Raw genomic sequence first — 23,777 nt, forward strand, 5'->3', positions numbered from 1 at the left:
ATTATTACTAGTACCTTTCTATCTTCCTCTTCTCACTTTCTAAATTTGCCCTTAGCACTCGTATTTGCTCTTCCAAATCATGTTTGTCTTCCATCTTTCAATAGAAAACACATCACAAAGTGAATTATGTGCACAATATACTGTGTCTTCATAAGTCTGAAAAGCTGTTATCTGTTAAATCACATGCATATTCTACCTACTATCAAAACTAATTTTTAAAAGTTTTTTAGTGTTTTATTTAGTCCTGAGAGAGAGAGAGAGAGAGAGAGAGACAAAGCACATGCAGGAGAGGGAGAGGGAGACACAGAATCCGAAGTGGGCTCCAGGCTCTGAGCTGTCAGCACAGAGCCCGATGTGGGGCTTGAGCTCATGAACCGTGAGACCATGACCTGAGCTGAAGATGGACGCTTAACCACCTGAGCCACCCAGGCGCCCCTATCAAAAATAATCTGAGTTACATTTACTTGCAAATCCCCATCAATTTCCAGAATTTAAGATCCCATGCTTCCATGTCCTGTAAGTGATTCGTTTAAAGGCAGCCAGCTCTAGATAATATTACAAAGGAATCAAAACTTATTTTCATCACCCTCCCCCTGCCGATCCTGGGTATCCCTTTTCCTAAATCCTTCCTATGACCTCTCTAGTTCATTATAAGCAGGAGCTTCTCTAGTTCCTTTTTTTTTTTTTTTTTTTTTTTTACCAAAACTGTTCTCAGGAAAGATCTGACCAAAGCAATCATGTTAGAGCTTTGTGTCATCCATTTCTCAGTATTGTTTATATTTTACAAGGGGACAAAGTTTGGTAAAAGGAATGAATCTCTAACAGTGGAATGGTAGGCATATGAATGAGAGCGATTTCTTTGGGTCCAGCCCGGATGTACCCCAGAATCAGACTATAGTGTCATGTCCTCTGTCTCTTCATGGTGATGTACTCTCAGCGTAGCCTTCAAAGTCATTGCTACTTTTTAAGAAGGGCCAGCATCAACATAAAGAATAAGTATGTTAATAATAATGGTCATATTAGTTATTATTCTACCTTAGCCACTGGTAATCTCCCCTTCTTTTCTTTGTGCATTCCGACTGGTTTTGGAGATCTTACCTGGCATGAAAATAAATGTATGAAATATATTTGCATGAAATGTAACATTTCAAATCCGTGCATAGAGATGTGGTTTCTCTGCAGCTTAGAGAAAGGCGACTGAGCCTTAAAATGTGCCAGCCATAGTCCCACAGGGGTCTTTTCTGCCTTCTCTAACGTGCAAAGCCTAGTGTTTTTATACAGTGCGTTTGCAGTTGGATAGTCATAGCCATTAAAACCAACTTAAGTGCATTACTCTGCATTTATGTGTTGGGTCATATTTTACCATTATACTTTTTTTTTTTTTTAACGAAGTGGGCAGCTATTACCCAGTGAAGTCACAAGCTTAAGAAAACTTTATTTTAAATGATAACTCTGATGACTTTTCACTGCCGTATCTCTCCGATGATGACAAGAGTCGACGACAGTGAGAAAACAGACTGGAGGTAAAAATCTGCTTGGTTAGTTATCTCTATGTTCCTACACGAAAGACAGAAAAAGGTGTTCCTTATTACTACCACTACCTTTCTGGTGGGTTCTGTGACCCCAAAGGCCCCAAATCTGTTGCCCATCTTGGTGAGGCAGGCTCTACCCAGGAGGGTCTGGAGCCAGGTCTGGGAAGAGCAGCTAGAGAGTTCTGCAGAATAAAGTAAAAGGAACCTAGAGCTCCCCGTGGGTAATCAGAAGTAAGGGCTGGGAAGAGACAGAAAGAAAATGGCCAGGCAAGACCACGAGCCTAGAGGTCTTCTGGGGTGTGGTGAAGCCACGGGTGACCAGTGTCCAGGGGTGATGTCCACTATTCAATTTGAAACGGCACCTTGGGGATGCCTCCTCAGCCTCCTGAAATTTACATAGACAAAGGTGTCACGTGAGTGGGCCATTTTAGTAGGAGTCGCAGAATTGGATTGAATTTCGCGTCGGATTAAACAAAATGGAAGCTGGGATGGCAAACGGAGCACCATGAAACTCGGAGACTGACTTAGTTCAAAGGAAGAGGGAGCCGGGCAGAGCGACAACCACAGAATATGCCCAGGCATCTGCAGGAAACACAGGACACGCTCTAGGCTGCCACAAAGCCCAGAATATGGTTTGAACCAATTTTGCCTCTATCTGAAGGAGCAGAGAGAACCCAGCTGACATCAGCTGCCACAGAGAAGAATAACAAAATTTGTAATAACAGCCATAAAAGCGATCACTTACTGAGTGCCTACTACGTGCCAGGCACTTCACATATGTTACTCTTTATTTCTATATACTAACCTATTGATCTTTTCATTCCTGTTACTCTAGATTTTTTATCGATAGATAATGCATGCACATATTCTTTAAATGAACTACGAATAGCATACATGAACCTGAAACTCTCACTTCTCAGAAGCTAAGGGTTTTGTTCATTCATTCTGTTTTTAGTTTTTCTCCACATTATTATAAAATAAAGAATAGCCTTTATTGATTTGGGCCTCTCCACAAATAACGGTTAAGAATTTAAAGCATTCACATTACTTTCCACCTTCTCTCCTTCACAAGGTTTTAAAATTTTGCAAGGGTTTAGCTTTTATCATAGTGGCCTTTATTATCGTTTCGATATATGGAAACTTCTAGATGGTGATTTACCAACTCCCTGGTATGAAAGATGGGAAATTTGTTTAGTCTTTTTTTTTTCCCCCCAATACCCTTCACTCTCTCAACTTACCAATTTTTGGAAGGGATGTTATTTTTACATCGTCAATGTCTATGGGATTGTTCTCGAACTATGATGGAGTGGCCTACACTTTATCGACACACTGATTCTAAAAAGTATAATGTGGGTTTTGCAAATATTATTTACTACAGGGCCAAGTAGTGTCATTGGCTCCTTAGGGAAGGAAATGTAAACCTGTTACTAAGCTTTGCCACTGAAAGGAGGACCTTCCTTTTTGAAAGTTTATTTATTTATTTTTGAGAGAGAGCAAGAGGGGAGAGAGCACGAACAGGGAAGGGGCAAAGGGAGGGGAGAGAGGGAAAGGGAGGGGCACAGAGAGAGAGAGAGAGAGAGGGAATCCCAAGCAGACTAAGCACTGCCCAAGATGGGGCTCAAATCCACGAACCGTAAGAGCATGACATGAGCTAAAATCAAGAGTCAGACACTTAACCGACTGAGCCACCCAGGCACCCCTGAATGAGGCACTTCCAAGTGCTAGTTTAATGCTACAAGTTTTCATTTTTCTAGCTCCTCTTCCCTCTGAGTCACACTCACTTTCTCCTTCTCCTGTGTCCATATCATCCTGCATATTGGATTCTTTCTATGTTTGGTTGGAGTATTTCTTGAGTAATTTTTTTACACGGGTTCCACGTAGGGTAAACTTTTTCAGTTTCTACACGTTCAAAAAGATCTTTATATTTCTTACATACTCAGTTGAGACTTTAGTTCGACATAAGAATTAGGATTCAGAAATGTTTTTCCTTTTGAAAACCCTGCTTTATTTTCTTGTAGCAATCAATGATGCTGATGAGAAAGTTAGTTTCCTTTCTTTGGAGCCTTTGAAGTGGTCTGAGAACTACCCAAATAAATGTTCCCTTTATTGTCTACACAGTATCTCAAACCCCCTAGATGAAACCACCAACTACCTCTACCAACATTGTGACTCAGTCTTCCCAAGGCCCATGTGACAGAAAGCTAGACAAAACCGAAATCTTAAGGTACAACAGCACCAATTTAACAAGAACAATGAGAAGTATTTGTTATCATTAGCCTTTCTTGGATTCAAAAAAGTGAGGATCACCAAAGTGACCGTGGCGTGCACTTTTTAGAATCTTTCCACCTATTTTTTTTCAAAGGGAACCATCCACTTGAACTGCCTCTCTTCCTAGGCACAGGGAGTAGAGAGCAAGTTCACTGCCACTTGGTTAACAATGGACCAAGTATGCTAACGGAGAAAAAATTAACCCAAATTTTAACAATTAATCCACAAAAAGTTAGGAAAACGGTTTGGTAAAACAAAATAAGTTCCCATGTAGAAAGACATTTATATTTACTCATGTCACTGTATCCAAAGTGATACCTGTAATTGAAAGTTTATGAAAGTCTTTGTGTTTAAATTCACACGTAGTAAATACTAGTTCCAATTTTCAAGGCTCTCTTTTCCTGCCTCTCATATAATGATCGACTCTGTAATAACTAAAGATAAGACTCTTGCTAAAGCGTATCTTCTATAAAGCAAATAATCATTCCATTTCCCCCAAAGACAATACTTCAACAATGACCAAGATGGCTTCTCTTTTCACTGAAAAAAACAAAACAAAACAAAAACCACAAAAAACCCAAAACAACGAAGCACTACACGTAGACTAGAGTGTTTGCTCTCCAGTTTGAGTTGAACTTTCAACTTTGCTACAGCACGTTACATTGAATCCTGGCTCTGTCCACATTAAACTGTTATTTTGTTTTGTCAGCTGCTGACATTCCACTTTCTCTGGAATATGCATGCTGGTCTTTCTGTGGCTACTTCATTGTCAAGTGCAAACACTGGACTGCAGAGCAATAGATAGAGGTGAAAATGAATGGTAATATTAATACAAAAGTAGATAACTTCCTAAGTAGGAAAAGGTAAGGTAAATAATGGTAAAAATAACCAAAAATTGTGATTAGAAATAATTTATGATAAATAGTTCCCATTTTCTTTTGAGTGTATGTATTTATAAATTTAAAAAATCATAAAATTAAGAAACAAGGTTCGTTTATGACAGGTTGTAATTCTTAAGTTTGTTTTCCATTTTTTGTACTTAAAACATATTAAAAATCAACTGTTAATCAATATAATCTTCTAAATGAGGAATCAAGAGTCAACGTTTGTAATAACTAAAGTGCAATTATGTTTGTTAATCACCATAGGATTAACCATATTCCTTATCATATCCACTTTCTTCTTTTCTTGTCAATGAGTCATTACATTCTCTTATTTCTCCTAATTTCCACAAATATCCCTTTTCTGAAACTTTGGCCATTCTTTCTGGGCTTAATGCCTCCTTGCATCTCCTTTAAACCTCTAAACAGATTACCATCAAAACAATCTTTCTAACTCATCATGAACAAAGGTAATCTTTTGTCCCTTAAATGTCATTAATCTTGACTTCTATGTTAACATTTTTCTTCTTTTTACCTTCTAAGCAACACAGCTATTTTTAAACACCAGTATGGGCCCGTGGGTGCTGGTTGGCAGGGAAGAGGGGGAATGACAAGGATATGAAGAGAGGAGGACCAGCCTCCGTGCTGCCAGTTGGGAGAAAACAGACGGGGGGGATTAAGAACATTGAAATAAGATATGAGGCTGTATGCAAGCAAGCACTCACCATTGTATAGGCCAAAAATAAAAACAAAACATTTGTCTACGTATATCGCCAGTGAATTTTCTTCTAATAAACTTGTCACGCTAGGGAATTCTCTCAAAAATGGGACAAGTCTTCATTTGATGTGCCCTCTACCAGGGAGGCTCTGAAACATCTTGGTAGACGATGGGGCTACCAAGCCCTACAGAATCCATGCTGATTTGGGCAATCTGCAAATCTCAAGCACGTCTTCTCAAAGGCCTGGGAGGCCACAAAAGTGTCTGTGGGTTTGGCCTCCTCTCCTGGCTCCAGATCATCCTAGACTTTACGTACACACCTTCTATCAAACTATCTGCTCTAAGAAATTTGTAGCCAAAACATCCACGATGGAAATGGCTCTAACGAAGATGATGAAGTCATTGTTTTTAGTAGCAAAAGAATAGAAACAACATCTCTGGAAGGCGCTAGTAAATTGACAGAGATTGGTTAAGTAAATGATGCTACTTCCGTGGAGTAAAACACTGTGTGTAGGGGCGCCTGGGTGGCGCAGTCGGTTAAGCGTCCGACTTCAGCCAGGTCACGATCTCGCGGTCCGGGAGTTCGAGCCCCGCGTCGGGCTCTGGGCTGATGGCTCGGAGCCTGGAGCCTGTTTCCGATTCTGTGTCTCCCTCTCTCTCTGCTCCTCCCCCGTTCGTGCTCTGTCTCTCTCTGTCCCAAAAATAAATAAACGTTGAAAAAAAAATTAAAAAAAAAACAAAAACACTGTGTGTAATTGATTATATACATTGAGTGTCACTGACAGATGTCCCCTGTATCTTGTGTGTGCCAATATGTGTCAAGATTTGTCTGAATGGATGGTCGCAAGAAGTTTTTAGTGATTATCCCTGGGTGCAGGATTCTTTTTTACTTTCTTCTCTTGACAGTTCTTTACTGAGAAAATGTATGAATGTTTTATAAAAAAATTTCAGACTTCCGGCATCCCACATAGGATGAAGAAAAAAAAAAGCCACTGCCGTACTATTAGCGAGAAAACCCAGATACTCTAAAAATCACAACCTTTCTTGGACCTGTCAGAGAACTGAGGTCACAACCAGGCAACATGAATTCCAGAGAGGACCTCCCTGCGATGGGAGATGTGATGCACGAACAGTCTCATCTACCGCAGAAGCAGTACCATGCCAGCTGCAACACAAGCAGGGAAGAAAAATAAGCTAAAATGTGAAGAACCATTGAAGAGCAAGGACGGGTTACAGAGCAGTCCGAGTAGCTGGGGGCACAGGTTACAGGGAGAGTTCACACTCACCCTCAGCTTTTTGCCCCATCTCCCACCAGATGCTCATGGGGATAATTGAGGGCAGGGCAGGAAACTTGCTGATGGTGTGGACTTTAGGAGGGGATCGGCTGATGCTAAGGCAAAAGTACCCTGCCTGGGAGAGAAGGACAAGTCTTAAGGCCCTGGGAGAAGGGAAGCAAATTCTCTGGCCAATCAGACTCAAAGGAGGTGATGGGTGGAGAAGTGTGAAACACCAGGCCCCACCCATTTCTCCCAGGGCTTTCTTTCCTAGGAAGGAAAAACTTTCAACTGCTGGGGAGGGCAGCAAACCTTCCTGTTCTCAGGGCATAGGTGAAGACATCGTATGGCAAGAGGGAAAATTAAAGAAACATTTCCTGGGGCACCTGGGTGGCTCAACTGGTCGAGCGTCCGACTTCGGTTCAGGTCATGATCTCGCAGCTTGTGGGTTTGAGCCCCGAATCGGACTCTGTGCTGGCAGCTCGGAGCCTGGAGCCTGCTTCAGATTCTGTGTCTCCCTCCCTCTGCCCCTTCCCCACTTGCACTCCATCTCTCTCTCTCTCTCTCTCTCAAAAATAAATAAACATTAAAAAATTAAAAAAAAATAAAAAGAAACATTTCCTTCCCTGGAAAGCAATTGTCTTAGGCCTTTAGAGTCTGTCATAATACAAAGGGGAGGCTCCTCCTATTGCAGGAGGGATGGGAAACTCCCGCCCAAGGTCAGCTTCAAGTACAGGCACAGGTAGACCACCACAGAGAGGAGGGGCAGGAATCCTGACAGAGCTCACCTCTGAGGCCCAGGCACACAGCATTCCCCAAAGACTGGTCTGGATTAGAACAAGAGGGAACCCCCTCTGTGTTACTTAGGGAAGCAACGGCTGCCAACTACTGAGGGAAGGATGGGAGCACAGAGAAAGACCTACCCTGGGGCACACGCAGAAAGGTTCTGCTGAAGTTGAGGGTGGGGAATCACTCAGAAAAAAGCCTTCTGTTCCTCTGGCCCGCATTCCAAGTGCACATCCACCCCAAGAGGTACGTCAAGGCTGCGGTCCATGAAGAAGAACCACAGCAACAACCCAACTCAACTCAACTCAACTTCTAGCTAGACTGGCTGCGTCCCTTACAATAGCAATCTGATGGAAGAGGCACGCCATTTCCAGCTGTGAATACTGTTTACTTCAGTTTCTTTTTTCTTTTTTTTTTTTCAACGTTTATTTATTTTTGGGACAGAGAGAGACAGAGCATGAACGGGGGAGGGGCAAAGAGAGAGGGAGACACAGAATCGGAAGCAGGCTCCAGGCTCTGGGCCATCATCAGCCCAGAGCCCGACGCGGGGCTCGAACTCACGGACCGCGAGATCGTGACCTGGCTGAAGTCGGACGCTTAACCGACTGCGCCACCCAGGCACCCCTGTTTACTTCAGTTTCTACTAGTCTACACGTGATGTCTGCTGGTCAGTCAAAAAAGATGAGACAAAAAGGCAAGGAGAAGAGAAAACCTAGTGTCAGGAGACAAAGCAATCAACAAAATCAGGTTCCAAGAAGGCCCAGGGGCACCTGGGTGGCTCAGTTGGTTAAGCATATGACTTCGGCTCAGGTCATGATCTCACGGTTCGTGCTGACAGCTCAGGGTCCGGACCCTGCTTTGGATTCTGTGTCTCCCTCTCTCTACCCCTCCTCGCCTCACACTTTGTCTCTCTGTCTCTCTCAAAAATAAATACACAGTAAAAAAAAAAATTTTTTTTTTAAAGATGACCCAGATCTTGGAACTATCAGATGAGGACATTAAAATAACTATAATTACAATGTTAAAGAATCTAGGGAAGTGAACAACATGGATGATTATAAATAAGGAATTTCAGCAGAAAGATGAGAAATAAATATTAAACAAGAGTCAAATGGAAATACTAGAAATGAAAAAGACAACACCCAAAATGAAGAATTTCTCTGATGACTCATCAGTAGATTCAATATAGCTGAGGAAGACAATTAGTGAATTTGAAGGTAAGACAAAGGAAATTCCCCTAATTGAAACACAGAGAGGAAAAAATAGTTCAAAACTGATGACCAGAACATTCAAGAGATGTGGGAGGGTATCAGTCTAACATATGTGTAACTGGAGTCCCAGGAGGAGAACGGAGAGAGGATGGGGCAAAAGAGATAACGAGAGATAATGGTCAGAGATTAATGAGAGACATCAAACCACACATTTGAGAAGCTCAATCAAGAGACAGAGAATTCATTGCCAGCAGACCTGCACTGTAAGAACTGCAAAATGAAGTCCTTCAGGAAGAGGGAATATGATACTAGACGGAAACTTATCAGACCTACGTTAAGAAACGAAAGCTCTGGGGGCGCCTGGGTGGCGCAGTCGGTTAAGCGTCCGACTTCAGCCAGGTCACGATCTCGCGGTGCGTGAGTTCGAGCCCCGCGTCGGGCTCTGGGCTGATGGCTCAGAGCCTGGAGCCTGTTTCCGATTCTGTGTCTCCCTCTCTCTCTGCCCCTCCCCCGTTCATGCTCTGTCTCTCTCTGTCCCAAAAATAAATAAACGTTGAAAAAAAAATTAAAAAAAAAAAAAAAGAAACGAAAGCTCTGGGGAAATGGTATAAGTGAAGGTGTCAGGTGCAAATCTTGCTGTGACAAATTATATCAGGTTTTTTTTTTCTTTTTACATGAAAATATATTAAACTTCAAAATATTTGAGGGATGCAACATGTTAGGAGTTCCAAGGACTGTGCTTTTGATGGAAACATTGGGAAAGGTTCTCCAGGGGCATTTGAAGCAAGGTAAATGGGCAGCCATGAATTTCATAATGACTTTTTGGAGAGCTCTTGAGAAACACTATCTTCACAGCCAAGACAAAGCGATTTGGTAGGAGGCGGCCAAAGGCTCCTAAAAACTGCAGTGACTTTGTATTGGTCTCCTATTCATCAGTTACTTGGGTTCTTCAGTCCAAAATCTTTTTTTGTCGCTTTCCTAATACTTATTCTCCGAACACTTCCAATGGTTGTATAAACATCTAAAACTGTAGATTAAAATCTTTCTAATCTTAACATAGGCAATTAACTTAAAAATATGTTTATGCTTTATTTAATGTAAACCAATAGAAATGTTATGTATCCTAACCAGAATTATACTCTAGATTGTCTAGGCCCATGTCAATCAATTCCGGTGGCCTGAAACCGAATATGGGCTCACCGTATATATACACGTAGCCAATGGATTCACTGAACTCCATAACGCTTCATGGCATATGTTGTATGTAACTGCTTCTTATATTATATTATATTATATTATATTATATTATATTATATTACATTACATTACATTATATTATATTTTCATATATTTTCATATATATTCATATATATTCATGTATATTCATATATATTCATGTATATTCATATATTCAGCAGAGGGATGGATCCCACGTTGAGATTGGTGAAGAAGATCTTCAAGCTATTTTCAAGATTTTTAAAAGCCTAAATAAATGTGCCTTGATTCCCTAATAAAGTTGCATGAGCTAACAATCCTTAAGAACTCCTTGGATTTGATTGGCATTAAATCAACTCAGTGAAATATCACCGGTTGTCTAGGTTGATCAGATATGCAAGCTAAGAGTAACGTGCTAAATGAATAAGTAAGGGAAGACAAAGAACTTTAATAAGTTCAAGGGTTTTTAATTTTTTAATTTTATTTTAAAAATGTTTTCTAACGTTTATTTTTGAGACAGAGAGAGAGAGAGACAGAGCACAAGTGGGGGAGGAGCAGAGAGAGGGAGACAGAATCCAACACAGGCTCCGGGCTGTCAGCACAGAGCCTGATGCAGGGCTTGAACCCACAAACTGTGAGATTGTGACCTAGCCGAAGTTGGACGCTCAACCAACTGAGCCACCCAGGTGCCCCAGTTTGGGGCTTTTTTAACGAACAAGCAGAGACTACAGGAAAAGAAAACAAAGGGATATTAAATAATAAAGAAAAGTTTAAATACCATCTTCCATGAAATCATATGCCTTAAGAAAAAAAAAAAATCGATGTGTTGGAAAATTATCCCCAGGGTGTGAGGACAAAGCTGGGATCTGGGGGAGATCTAGCCTGAAGAGCTCAGGGCTGGAGAAACTGACAAGTTAGCAGAGTTAGATCCAAAGAGGGTGGCCAATAGTCCAATGCCAGTGTCCGTGGGGGTGCAGCTACCTCAGGCTTGACTCTGGCCGGCAGCCACACTGAAGCAGTCCTATAGCACTGAGTTCTATGACAGCATTCGTGGCACCAATCAGCAGCATGGGTACGTACAATAATGGCAGTTAGGATGACTGACAGCATATCAAATGTTCGGTCTTCTGGGGGTAAGACCCAAGTCTGGGCAGCACCAGGACTCTGGCTAAATGACCTGGTGTTCAAGACTGGCCTCAACTGCCAGCGGGAACCGGAGAGAAACCCACAGCTGACATCCAAGCAAATGGAATGAAGCAGCACCATGCAGCGAGGGGCAAGATGGCTGCCTTATGGGCTCCTGAATGTCAAGATGACACTTCTGTTACCACCAAGGTGACATTATGGGACCTAGCAACTGCCCCTGGCCGCGCGTGCCTAGGGGAGTATAGATATCGATACAAATCTCAAATCTATCTTTTCCTGATTCCCACAGCAACATCTTGGGTCCTTAATTAAGCTATTCTAAAATATCATAAGCCCTACAAAGAAAATACTAAAATACTAAAATAAACGAAAAGGCAAGGCAAATCCATTATGCGATTCTTAACAAAAAGCCTTTTTCATTCCTGCCACGAATAATGAATATTATTTTCTGTTCCAAATGTCCTGAAAGTATGTATTTAATTTACCATCGAACCACTCAGAATAGGACGATGTAGAAAGTAAAAGCCACCTTTCGGTTGAACTCTGAATATGATATCGCTCAGCTTGCCAACTTCGGTCTCGGAGAGCAGAATCCAAAGATCAATTCCTTTTAGTGGCACGTGAGAAATTTGATTTTGAAATAAAAAAGGCGTAGTGTATGACTTCTGTAATCTTCTCCTTTTAAAGTTATATTATGAGAGAAAGATCTGGTACGATGAGGCAAATTCTCTTGGGTCAACCTAATCTACCCAAATACGGTGACTGTCGCTTGACAAGCCTCTGAAGAGCACGCACATGCGCAGAATCACCCCAGCTCTGTGTTAACACCGCCGCCCAGGCGGCCAGATCCACGGCGAGCAAAATGCAGGCCTTCCTGCCTTGCTGGGCGGAACCGCTCTAGCAAAGGAAGCCAAAGGGGAAAAGAATGAAATAATGAAACAATAAACAGATTAGATTATTTTTGTCTTCCCTGAGGATGTTTATTTTAAACTTCATGCGTGGGGCGCCTGGGTGGCTCAGTCGGTTACTTCGGCTTAGATCATGACCTCGCGGCACCTGAGTTCGAGCCCCGCAGTCGGGTTCTGTGCTGAGAGAGCTCAGAGCCCGGAGCCTGCTTCAGATTCTGTCTCCCTCTCTCTCTCTCTCTCTCTGCCCCTCCTCCGCTCACACACTGTCCCTCTCTTTCTCTGTCTCTCTCAAATATAAATAAACATTAAAAAAATTAATTAAACTTCATGTGCAATTTAATCAAATAAAAGAGTGGCATGAGAGAGCAATGGTCAATCTCAGAAAGATTTTTCCCTCACCTACCTAGCCTATAATACTATATAACAATCATTCTCTACCCTATAATAATATTTTTTTAGTAAATTAACCAGCGTGCAGGGTGCATATGGTCATAATTTGCAAAACCGTTGCAAAAACTATTTTATCCCACAATGTCTAAATGGGAAAAGAAAAACGTCCTAGACTTTTTGTTGAAGTCCTTTGTGCGGTACAAATTGCTTTGTATTGAGTGAACTTTAAGAATGGGAACAGGATTGACTTTGTCCGTGTCCCATTTCCCACACAGAAGGTCCTGATGCTTTCTGCGGATCGGAGCACACACCATATGTTCCATGAGCACAGACCAGGTTACCCCGTGGAAGCTCAGAAGTCTTCCAGGGAATCATTGACTGGGTGCAACCTTAATTAACTAATTACCCGGGGGGAGGGAGGGGGGCGGCAGGGGAGGGGGGGGCAGGCAAAAACCCTGGGAAGCCAATCTAACCTTGTTATGTGAAACCTGAGTATTTGCAATGTTTTACGGATATCAAAAACTAAACTTTACACAAAACACTGTCCAAATACAAATTTGATATTGTGAAATCTCTCATAAATAGAAATCAAACAGCAATGTTCGTATCATGCTTTTCAGACTGGCTAAACACTCAGTTTATCACTGTGTCCTCCTCTGTGTGAAGCATGTGCACCGTTCCCACCGAATGACACAGATTTCAAAAAAATAAGTATGATTAATTAGATAAGATAAGTGACTGATGTAAAAAGTTCCTTCAGCAAGCTCTCTCTTTGGGCTTTTCCATGCAGTAAATGTTACAAAACCCTTTAGAGGCGATTTTTAACAAATCCAGCTAGCTGGGCTTCTTTTTCATTTTTTAATTTCAAACAATTCTCGTTCTTTTTTGAAAATTTTAAGGAGTCCGGTCTAATAAAATCTTTAAAAGAGAAAAAGAGGGAAATTATAATCGGTGTGCATGATACGTAAAGTTAATCTCAAGTGGAGAATATACCACGTGGAAAGGTGATATAAAGGAGCACTTGCGATAAAAATATTAACAACAGAAGTGCATGTAATAGAGGTACTGGTGAACTAGAAAAATATATTTCACTTTACAATCCAACCAATTCATATAAATATATAAACACTAGCTTACGTCACCTCCCCCCATCCCCCGCTCTGGTCTCCTTTTTACTTGCTGTTTAAACATTAACTTCTGAGTCTCTCCAGCTGACAAGGCACACAGTTAGGCTTTGGCCACATCAAAACAACAATCATTCTAGTCAGAAGGAAAGACTGTGACCCTAACAGAACATCTCATTGAATGATACCTCTGTGAGATCCTGTCTGCCTTTGTCTCTCCTTTACAGTGTATTTTCTATGGGTGAGACCAAGTGGTTGTTTCTGCCCCTCATGGCTATGACCTTGAGGTCATATTTCTATGACCTCTCAATTTCTATCTGTAAACTGAGCACACTGGAGTTTCTAATCTGCAATTGCAGGACTTACTTAGGGCCTTGGGCTTGCTGCAGGGATGGGGCAGCTCTCCCAGGGGCTGTGATCGTGAGATTAGAGACTCGGTTGCTCTGTCCCAGTCACCGACCTTGCTCTGCAGTCCTGCCATCTGCTCAGAGCCTCAGACCCGGACTCTCCTCAGCCACCGTCGCCAAGGGGACTGACACCATCATGGCGTTGATGGCGCCTTCTGAAACAGGACACTGCTTCGGCCATAGGCTCCCTAAATCCCAAGCTTGGGCTACAATCCCTCCATCCAGTCTGGCTGCCCTATCCATTCGGGTCAGCCAGCCACACTGCACACTCACACCAGGGGGTGGGTTTTTCATTTTGTTTTTTGCACACACACACACAACCCCCAAAATCAAAACAAAACAAAATCAAAACACATACAAACAAATAAAGCAAACAAAAAACCAAAAACTTCCCAAGAACTGGATTCTAAACATCTCACTTCTAGAACCCAGGCGCTGGTCAGCCATGCACCAAATGTCCCCCCAAATGTGATTCTCCTCCTTCGGAAACTACACTGCTTTCCAGTTGTGCACACTTCCTAACTTTGTGCCCAGTGGCGGTGCTCTCAGAGGAGAGTATCTGCCTCAGCTCCGGGGGGAGTGACTCTTTCCCTCCACCTGCATGCTTACTCCTCTGCTCGGGAGGAACAGGGAGACATCTGGCTGGTGAGTCGGGCACGAGAGGCCTGCACCTCTGCATTTAGAATATGGATGAGCCCCGAGAGCAAGAATCAGCTTTGCTCCTCCGGGTCCCAAGCGTTCGGGAAGCAGATTCTGCCCCCCGTGGGGGAAGGAGGAAGAGCAGGGGAACGCGCAGAAAGGAGAGTTTGGGAAGTGCTGCGCCTTGCCTGTGCGTATCGCCAACCGGCTTCTAAGCTTTCTAAAAACTCCAACGGAAAAAGAGTTTTGACTAGTCATACCATTCACAGAGCCCCCGGGCTGGGTCACTGCTGGGAGAATTACGATCCCCATGACTCACAGCAGAAAGGTCCCTTCAGGATCATAGGAAGGTGGGGCTCCTGAGATGCAGGGAGGAGTGTCTCCTCCGTGCCCGCACAAGAAGCCGACAGGGTGGGTTGCACATCACAAAGCTACTTCCTAACTTGGTTTCTTGTACGGACCAGCAGTAACGCGGCAGGCCCGGTAAAAGCAACTCTGATTGGTGGCCGTCTAGCGGATTAGGACAGGAAGAGTGTATATTTCATGCGTGCATGTCCCTGACGGTGTGAGTTAATCCAGCTGTCAATTTAGAATACTATGAGCGAATAGGGGCGCCCGGGGGGCTCAGTCGGTTGAGCCTCCGACTTCGGCTCAGGTCGTGATCTAGCAGTCCGGGGGTTCGAGCCCCGAGTCCGGCTCTGCGCCCACAGCTCGGAGCCTGGAGCCTGCTTGGGATTCTGTGTCTCCCTCTCTCTCTCTCTCTGCCCCTCCCCCGCTTGCGCTCTGCCTCTCAAAAATAAACAAACATTAATTAGAATACTATGAACAAATGGACTGTGTAGCCTGCATGCCCTGAAAATTCAGGGAATTTTCAGTAAGCTTTTGACAGATATCGGGCAGTAATGAGTTAGAAATTATACCCCCTAGAACGTGCTTTGGACGTGACTTTTCTATCCTGCTAATTTAATAGAGACCCACTAAGCCTTAGTGATGAAGCTAATAAACCAGAACCTGGGGACAAGGGTGGCATCCTCTTGGGCAGTCAAAGGGCCCAACAAGGACACCTTGGTGCACAGAAGAGCAGACAGAGCCCTGCCCAGCTGCACGCACAGAGAGTAGGGGACCCGGCGGGTGAGACCGGCCGCCTTGCTGATGCTGGCCGTGAGGTCGCAATAGTGCCCGCAGAACGGCGGCCCTTTGTGGACCAAAGCGTCATGGCGTGTGGTCATATGAGAAGTTCTTACCACAGGCTGTTCTTCTTTGGCAGATTTCTTCGGAGTCTTAACTTTCTTGGTCTTAACAGGCGCTAAACTGGAGGAGGGCGAGCGTGCCCTTGAAATGGTTCCAGGCCTGGATGGAATCCTGGGTTGTGAGGACCACAGAGACAAAGAGGTTTCTTTCTCCTTGAGTGCTCTCCAGCTCTGGTACACAAAAACAACCAACTTTGTTATTCTCACTTCACGCCTCCGATTCACGTCTCTTTCTTTTCCTCCCTTGAGCGGGCATTTCAGGCTAAAGTGTTCAGTCCCAAAGGGCATGGATCTGTTCCTTTTCCCCGGTCCCACACTCCCCGTTGGCCTGATTTAATTTGCAGGCTGGGTCTGTTTTTCCACTCCTCCCACTGATGCTGCTGTACTGAGAAAAACATACCAACAAATTCAATGTTTGCTGGCAGCAGCTGGAAAGGCGGGGGCGGGGTGAGGAGTGGGGTGCAGTGACAGCTTGTATTGGATTTGTAGGGAGCTCGGGGAAGAGAAGGTAGGAGGGAAGGGACAGGAGTCTGAAGAGACAGGGCATGAGCAGGGGAGGGGCAGAGAGAGAGGGAGGCACAGAACCAGAAGCAGGCTCCAGGCTCCAAGCTGTCAGCACAGAGCGGGGCCCGAACTCATGGACCGCGAGATCATGACCCAAGCCAAAGTTGGAAGGCCAACCCACTGAGCCGCTCAGGCGCCCCCAGGCTTGCCTTCTTGTCAGCTTACACTCCTCTCACTGATCTCAGCCTTCCGGCTGCTGGTTTCCCACCCACACTTTTTTTTTTTTTTTAAGTTTATTTATTTATTTTGAGAGAGAGAGAAAGCACAAGTGAAGGAGGGCAGAGAGAGAGGGAGACACAGATTCCCAAGGAGGCTCCACACAGTCAGCGTGGAGCCCGACGCGGGGCTCGAACCCACAAACCATGAGATCATGACCTGAGCCAAAGTCAGACACTTAACCGACTGAGCCACCCAGACGCTTCTCCCATACACACTTTTAAGCATTTTCTCCTTCAGACTCAGATCCTGGGAAGTGAAAAGTCTCGGTGCGGTATGCAGGCATTCTTCAACCCAGACGCCAAAATGAGACGCACAGAATAAAAGACAAAAAAAGAACTTAAAGTTAAATGCAAACCTTGACGCTTAGGCTCTCAATCCTCTTCCTTGTTTCCATGTCCTCCTGCTGTTTATTAATCTGTGAAATGGAAGGCCCGTATCATTTGTTATCATTTGCAAAGATTCAAAAGAATTTTCTAGAAAACTTCCTCAAGCAATGAAAGAATAGAATTGTAAACCCCTTGACTGCTAAAACTATGATGAGGATGTAAGGTTATAATGTTGAATATGAATTAGAAGATAAATTTGTACCCAGAAAAAAAAAAAAACACTTAAAAGAGGTGAACAGAAAGAAATAAAATTGTAAATGTTTAAAGTCACTAGCATTTGTTCATTGCTTTAAGCATAATAGAGACTATAGAGAAATATATATTGTTTGCTTTCGTGGTAATAATTTGTTTCATATATTATTACGATAGCTATAAATCCCAGGTCTTATAAAATTTGCAAAGAAATTTCAGATAATTCAATAGCCAGACTTCAATCATATAATGATGAAATTTTGATTTAAGGAATCAATTCTAGGTTCCAGGCATAAAAGGCTTTTTATCATATGTATCATTGAGATATAACTGACATATAATGCTATATTAGTTTCGGGTCTGTAACGTAATAATTCAAAATTTGCTTCTATTACAACATGATCACCACAATAAATGTAGTTAAAACATCCATCACCACACAGTTACATTTTTTTCTTCTGGCGAGAACATTTAGGATTTACTCTCTTAGCAACTTTCAAATATACTATACAGTCTTATTAACTATAGTCACCATGTTGCATGTGATGCTCCTATGATCTCTTTTTATCTCATAACTGGAAATTTGTCCTTTTTGACCACCTTCACCCATTTCACCCACGTCCCACCCTACCCTCTGGCATTTCTAAGTTCATTTTCTCAGGTTTGTTTTTAGATTCCACCTATAAGTAAGGTGATACAGTATTTGCCTTTCTCTGATTCACATCACTTTGTATAATTTCTTTCAGATCCATCTGTGTTGTTGCAAGGGGCAAACAATATATCATTAATGCATGCGTCAATCATATTAAGCTTTTTTCATATTGATTTACGAGTAATGCCAGTGATTTAAAAAAAATTTTTTTTAACATTTATTTATTGTTGAGAGACAGAGCGTGAGCAGGGGAGGAGCACAGAATCCGAAGCAGGTTCCAGGCTCTGAGCTGTCAGCACAGAGCCCGACGCAGGGCTCGAACCCATGAACCGCAAGATCATGACCCGAGCTGAGGTCAGACACTTAACCGACTGAGCCACCCAGGTGCCCCAATGCCAGTGATTCTAATTCTGGCTAATCTTATGAAAAATGAGAAATACCTCTAGCCATTCATCTCACTAGCGTCTCACCAACTGCAATGGATTTTCAAAAGTAGTTGTCACCTACAGATAGAGCAGAATTCAACCGAAGACAGGTCTGTGTCATGAACTCTTGAGGTCTGGGAGGGTGGTAACTGGTGTCCATGGAGCGCTGCATTTGGGGAGAACTGGGCAGGTGTGCTGAGATCAAGGAGAACACGCAAAGCTTGGATTTTATTTCAAACGCAGGAGGGCACCACTGAATGACTTTAAGTGTGTGGGGGTGTATGTGTGTGACATGATAATATTCACATTATGAAGGCGTAATTAGGTGGAGGTTACACTTCTGGTCACGGCTGAGTAACTGCTGTGAAACCAACCCTCCCGCAGATGACAACTATAAACTCTGGAGAAAAGTATACAAAAGCAATTACTTGAAGACAATGGCTTTAAACTTGAGAGCAGTGCCCGGTCTGGCTGGCGGGGGGAGTAACTAAAACCGAGGGGAAATTCGAAGCCCTTTGGGATTGCTGAGGACACAGTTCAGGACAGCCATAGCCAACGAAAGTCCCAAGGCAAGGAGACCCCGAGGAAAGTCAGACTGCACGGCCCCAAACCGTGTGCGTAAATTTTGCCTAATCTCTAGCTGATGCCTGGGCGATGCCTGCAGCGAAGGGAAGCCTTGAAGATGGAATTAGGATTGGTGACGATGTCGCCACCCACCGCCTGCGACACGCGGCTGCAGTTTGATTGCAACCAAGTTCATTGCCTGCTTTTTAAAATGTATTTCTTTATGTTTTTTTTTTTTTTTTTTTTTCTGAGACAGAGCGTAAGCAGAGGAGGGGCAGAGAGGGGACAGAGGATCCCAAGAGGGCTCTGCGCTGACAGCAGCGAGCCCGATGCGGGGCCCCAACTCACAGACCGTGAGATCATGACCTGAGCCGAAGCTGGACGCTCAACCGAGTGAGCCACTCATTGCTTGATTCTTAAAAATGACATAGAACATTTGTAATGTCCTTAAAATCCCCAAATGCTCCACACAACAAGGGTGTGTGGTTGATCTCTTCTCAAGGAAAAGCCTGTTAACAGACTGGCACTTGGACGGTAGCTGAAAAACTAGTGGGATGACGTCTCTAAAGTGCTAAAAGAATGAAAGAGAAGCCAACGCTGTCGACTCGGGATTCTGTGCTGAGAGAAAGTATCTTTCAAGGTCGAAGGTGAAAGAGGGGCACCTGGGTGGCTCAGTCACTTATGTGTTGGGCTTCAGCGCAGGTCATGATCTCCTGGTTCATGGGCTCGAGCCCCACGTTGGGCTCTGTGTTGACAGCTCAGAGCCTGGAGCCTGCTTCTGATTCCGTGTGTGTGTCTCTCTTTGCCCCTCCCCCTCTGTCGCTCACCCTCTGTCTCTCTCTCTCTCTCTCTGTCTCTCTCTCAGCAATAAACATTAACAAAAACAAAAAAACAGAGGGACGGCACCACCGCGGTCCTGATCTATGAGAAACGCTAAAGGAATCTCCTCAGACCGAAGAAAATTGATCCCAGGGACAGCTTCCAATCTTTAGGAAGGAATGCAGAGCATCAGAAATGGTGAATAGGTAAGAGTATTTTGTTTTCATTTCTTTCAAATACATACAACTGTTGAAAGCAAAACTTGTAAGAAAATAAAATAAGAAAGCAAAAATTATAGGGGCACCTGGCTGGCTCAGTAGGTAGAATGTTCCAGCTGCTGACTGTGAATTCAAGCCCCTCGTTGGGTATACAGATCACATAAATACACAAATAAAACTTTAAAAAAGTAAGGCAAAAATTGTAATTGTGATGTAAATAGAATACATAGAACAACTTTCACTTGAAGAATGGAGAAATAAATCTATATAAACAAACCTACATATTTCAGGTGTACTATATGTTACACGATATGGCCCTAAATTAACTCTAAGCCAAACGGCAACAAGTTAAGGATGTAAATTATAATTGCTACAGTAACCACTTAAAGATAGGCAAAAAGCCAAAATGATAACAGATAAATTAAAATGGGATACTAAAACATATTAAAAGAAAGGTAAAAATCAATCAATAAATAAAAGGAACAGAGGAAAAATGACAATGCAAAACCCAGAGGGCACATGCAGAAAACAAGTGATAAAATGGTAGACCTAAATCCACCCCTATCAATAATCACATTGAATGTTGATAGACTAAGCAATCTGGTTAAAATGCTGAAATGGCCGGAATGTGTAAAAAAATCAAGAACCGGGGCGCCTGGGTGGCTCAGTCGGTTAAGCGTCCGACTTCAGCCAGGTTGCGATCTCGCGGTCCGTGAGTTTGAGCCCCGCGTCGGGCTCTGGGCTGATGGCTCAGAGTCTGGAGCCTGCTTCCGATTCTGTGTCTCCCTCTCTCTCTGCCCGCCCCCCCCCATTCATGCTCTGTCTCTCTCTGTCTCAAAAATAAATAAAGGTTAAAAAAAAATTTTAAAAATCAAAAACCAATTTTTTCTGTCTATTACATAAGCACTTTAAATATAAATGCACAAAGAGGTTGGAATACCACCCATCAACTTGGCAGAAGATAAATCATTTTTAAGTGTATATGGTACATTTCCATGATAGACTCTATGCTTTTTGGCCAAGAAAGGACTGCCAACAGACTGATAAAAATTCAAATCATACAGAGAAGGTTCTCTGATCACAATGGAATTAAACTAGAAATCAATAACAAGAAATATAAACAACGCAGTTCTAAATCACAAAGGAAATCAGAAATTAGAAAATTTTCTACCCTGAGTAATAATGCAGGATATCAAAACGTGTGGAAAGCTGCTCAGAGGTAAATTAATCGCTTTAAATGCTCATATTAAAAATAATAAAAAGCCTGAGATCAATTACCTAAAGTTCCACCCTGGGAAGGTCAAAAGAGAAGAGCAGGGGCATCCAACTCTTGATCTAGGCTCAGGTCATGATCTCACTGTTCATGAGATCAAGCTCCTCCCTGGACCCTGGCTGATAGTGTGGAGCCTGCTTGGGATTCTCTCTCTTCCTCTCTCTCTGCCCCTCTCCCACTTGCATGCTCTCTCTCTCTCTCTCTCTCTCTCAAAAATAAATAAATAAACTTAAAAAAAAAGCAAGAGCGGGGTGCCTGGTTGGCTCAGTGTGCTGGGTGTTTAACTTCAGCTCACGTCATGATCTCGAGGTTCACAAGTTTGAGTCCCTCATCAGGCTCTGTGCTGACAGCTCAGAGCCTGGAGCCTGCTTTGGATTCTGTCTCCCTCTCTCTCTGCTCCTCCCTCACTTGTGCTCTGTCTCTCTCTCTCAATAATAAATAGTTTTTTAAAATTTGAAACAAGAAGAGCAAAGTAAACAGAAAGGAAATAGAGTTGGAAAAAGGACAGAGGTCAGAGCAGATATCAATGAAATAAAAAGAAAAAAATAGAGAAGTTAGAGCCAAAATTAATTTCTTGAAATGATCAGCAAAATTGATAAACCCCCAATTGGACTGATCAAAAACATAATTTACTAATATCAGGAATGAAAGAGGATTCATTATTTCAGATCCTATAGATATTAGAAGGATAATAAGAGAATGTTATGCAAAAACCTCATACCAACAAATACATAATTAACTGAAGTGAACAAATTGAATAACACAACATAACAAAACAGAAAATGAAATTAAAAATAGCTGTAAGCTATTCAAGAAAATAAAACCATTATCAAAAACTTTTACATAAAGAAAACTCTAGGCTCAGACAGTTTCACTGGTGAATTCTATCAAACATTTAAGAAAGAAATGACAAATCTTTACTAACACCGCCAAAATTGTTTTCAGAAGACAGAGAAGACATATTTCTAAATTCATTTTACGAAGGCTGCCTAACTGTAACTCAAAACACACACCCAGAGAAAGAAAGAAAATTTAGAGACCAATGTCCCTTATGGGCATAGATTCAGAGTCCTCAGCAAATTGAATGCAGTAGCATATAAAAGGTCTAAAACGTCATGACAAAGAGGGGTTTATCTCAGGAATGCAAAATCGCTTCAACGTTCAAAAACCCAGGTATTTCGCCACATTACAGTACAAGGGAAAAAATGTATCATCATTTCAATAGCTGCGGAAAAAAGCATCGGACAAAATTCAACAGCCATTCATGAAAGAAACTCTCAGAAACCGAGGAATAAAAGGGAACTTCCTCAACCTGACAAATGGCTGCCATGAAAACCTTATGGCTAAATCATACTTAATGATGACACAATAAAGTATGCCCTAAGCCTGGGAATGAGACAGGAATGCTTCTTCTCACCACTGTTACACAACACTCTATTGCAAGTCCTAGCCATTGTTATAAAAGGTAGAAAGATCAGAAACAAATAAATAAAACTGTTTCCGTTTACAGAAGACCTGATTGCTTACATATCAAGAATCTGCAGATTGTTTACATTTGGAGAAATCTATGAAATTACTATTGTAACGATCAAGTGAATCTAACAAGGTGCAGAATACAAAGTTCATATAAAATAAGTTGTATTTTTATAGACCAGTACCAAACAAGTGGAAATAAAACCTAAAACCAGTTCCATTTGCAAGTGTATTAAAAACGATAAGATGCTACGGAATAAATTTAACAAAAGGTGTGCAAAACCCCTACACTGAAATTGACAACATACTGCTGAGAAAATTAGGGAAGGCCTAAATAAATGGACATATGGAAACAAAAATTAAAAATGCAACGCAATTTGCAACTGCGCCAAAGGAAACATAAATAGATATAAATCTAACCATTCATACATTCTGTATGCTGATAATTACAAAATGCTGATGAAAAAACTCAAAGACTCAAGTAAATAAAAAGACATACTGTGTTCACGGATTAGACAACTCAATGTGCTACCTAATGTCAATTCTCCCCCAAATTGATCTCTAGCTTAATGCATTTCTATCAAAATCCCAGCTAGGTTTTTTGCTGACATAGACAATTTTATCCTAGAGGTAAGGCCCTAGAACAGCTAAAACGATCTTGAAAAAGAAGAATAAATTAGAAGGACTCACTTTGCCTGATATTAAGATTTATTATATAGCTGCAGTAATCAAAGATCTGTGGTACTCGTAGAGGACTAGACCCATAAATCAATGGAACTGAACAGTAAATCCAGAGATAGAGCCACGCAAATATTTTCACTGATTTTTGACAGAAGTGCAACACCAGTTCCTTGGAAGAAGAATAGCCTTTTCAACATTTAGGGCAGGAGCAATCGGACATCGGTAGCCACCAAAAATGAACCTCATGTAAACCTTACATCTTACACAAAGAGTAACGCATTTGGATCATAGACCGAAATGTAAAATATAAAACCATAAACTTTTAGGAAAAAAAAAAGTAAGAGAAAATCTTTGGGATCTAGGGCTAAGCAAAGAGTTCTTGGACATGATACCAAAAGCACAATTCATGAAAGGAAAGATTGATAAATTGGACTCTGTCCTATCTGAATATACTCAGGCTGGTATGACAAAATACCACAGATTGGGTGGCCTAAAGAGCAAACATTTATTTGTCATGGTTCTGGAGGCTGGGAAGTTCAAGGTCAAGATGCCAGCAGATTTG

General features: G+C 42.3%; 1 protein-coding gene across 1 annotated transcript in view; it reads right to left on the reverse strand.

Moving 5' to 3' along the window:
* Nucleotides 1-23,777, reverse strand: part of CB4H10orf67 (chromosome B4 C10orf67 homolog) — a 161,602-nt gene that overhangs the window by 50,884 nt on the left and 86,941 nt on the right. The window contains exons 9-12 of the mRNA XM_030322833.1: nt 16,888-16,947; nt 15,744-15,920; nt 1,036-1,098; nt 15-94 (exon numbers count right to left, since the gene is read on the reverse strand). Of these exons, the coding sequence (XP_030178693.1) occupies nt 15-94; nt 1,036-1,098; nt 15,744-15,920; nt 16,888-16,947 (380 nt within the window). The remainder of the gene's footprint in view (nt 1-14; nt 95-1,035; nt 1,099-15,743; nt 15,921-16,887; nt 16,948-23,777) is intronic.

The sequence above is a fragment of the Lynx canadensis genome, chromosome B4 (assembly GCF_007474595.2).
Source record: "Lynx canadensis isolate LIC74 chromosome B4, mLynCan4.pri.v2, whole genome shotgun sequence".
Lineage (NCBI taxonomy): Eukaryota > Metazoa > Chordata > Mammalia > Carnivora > Felidae > Lynx > Lynx canadensis.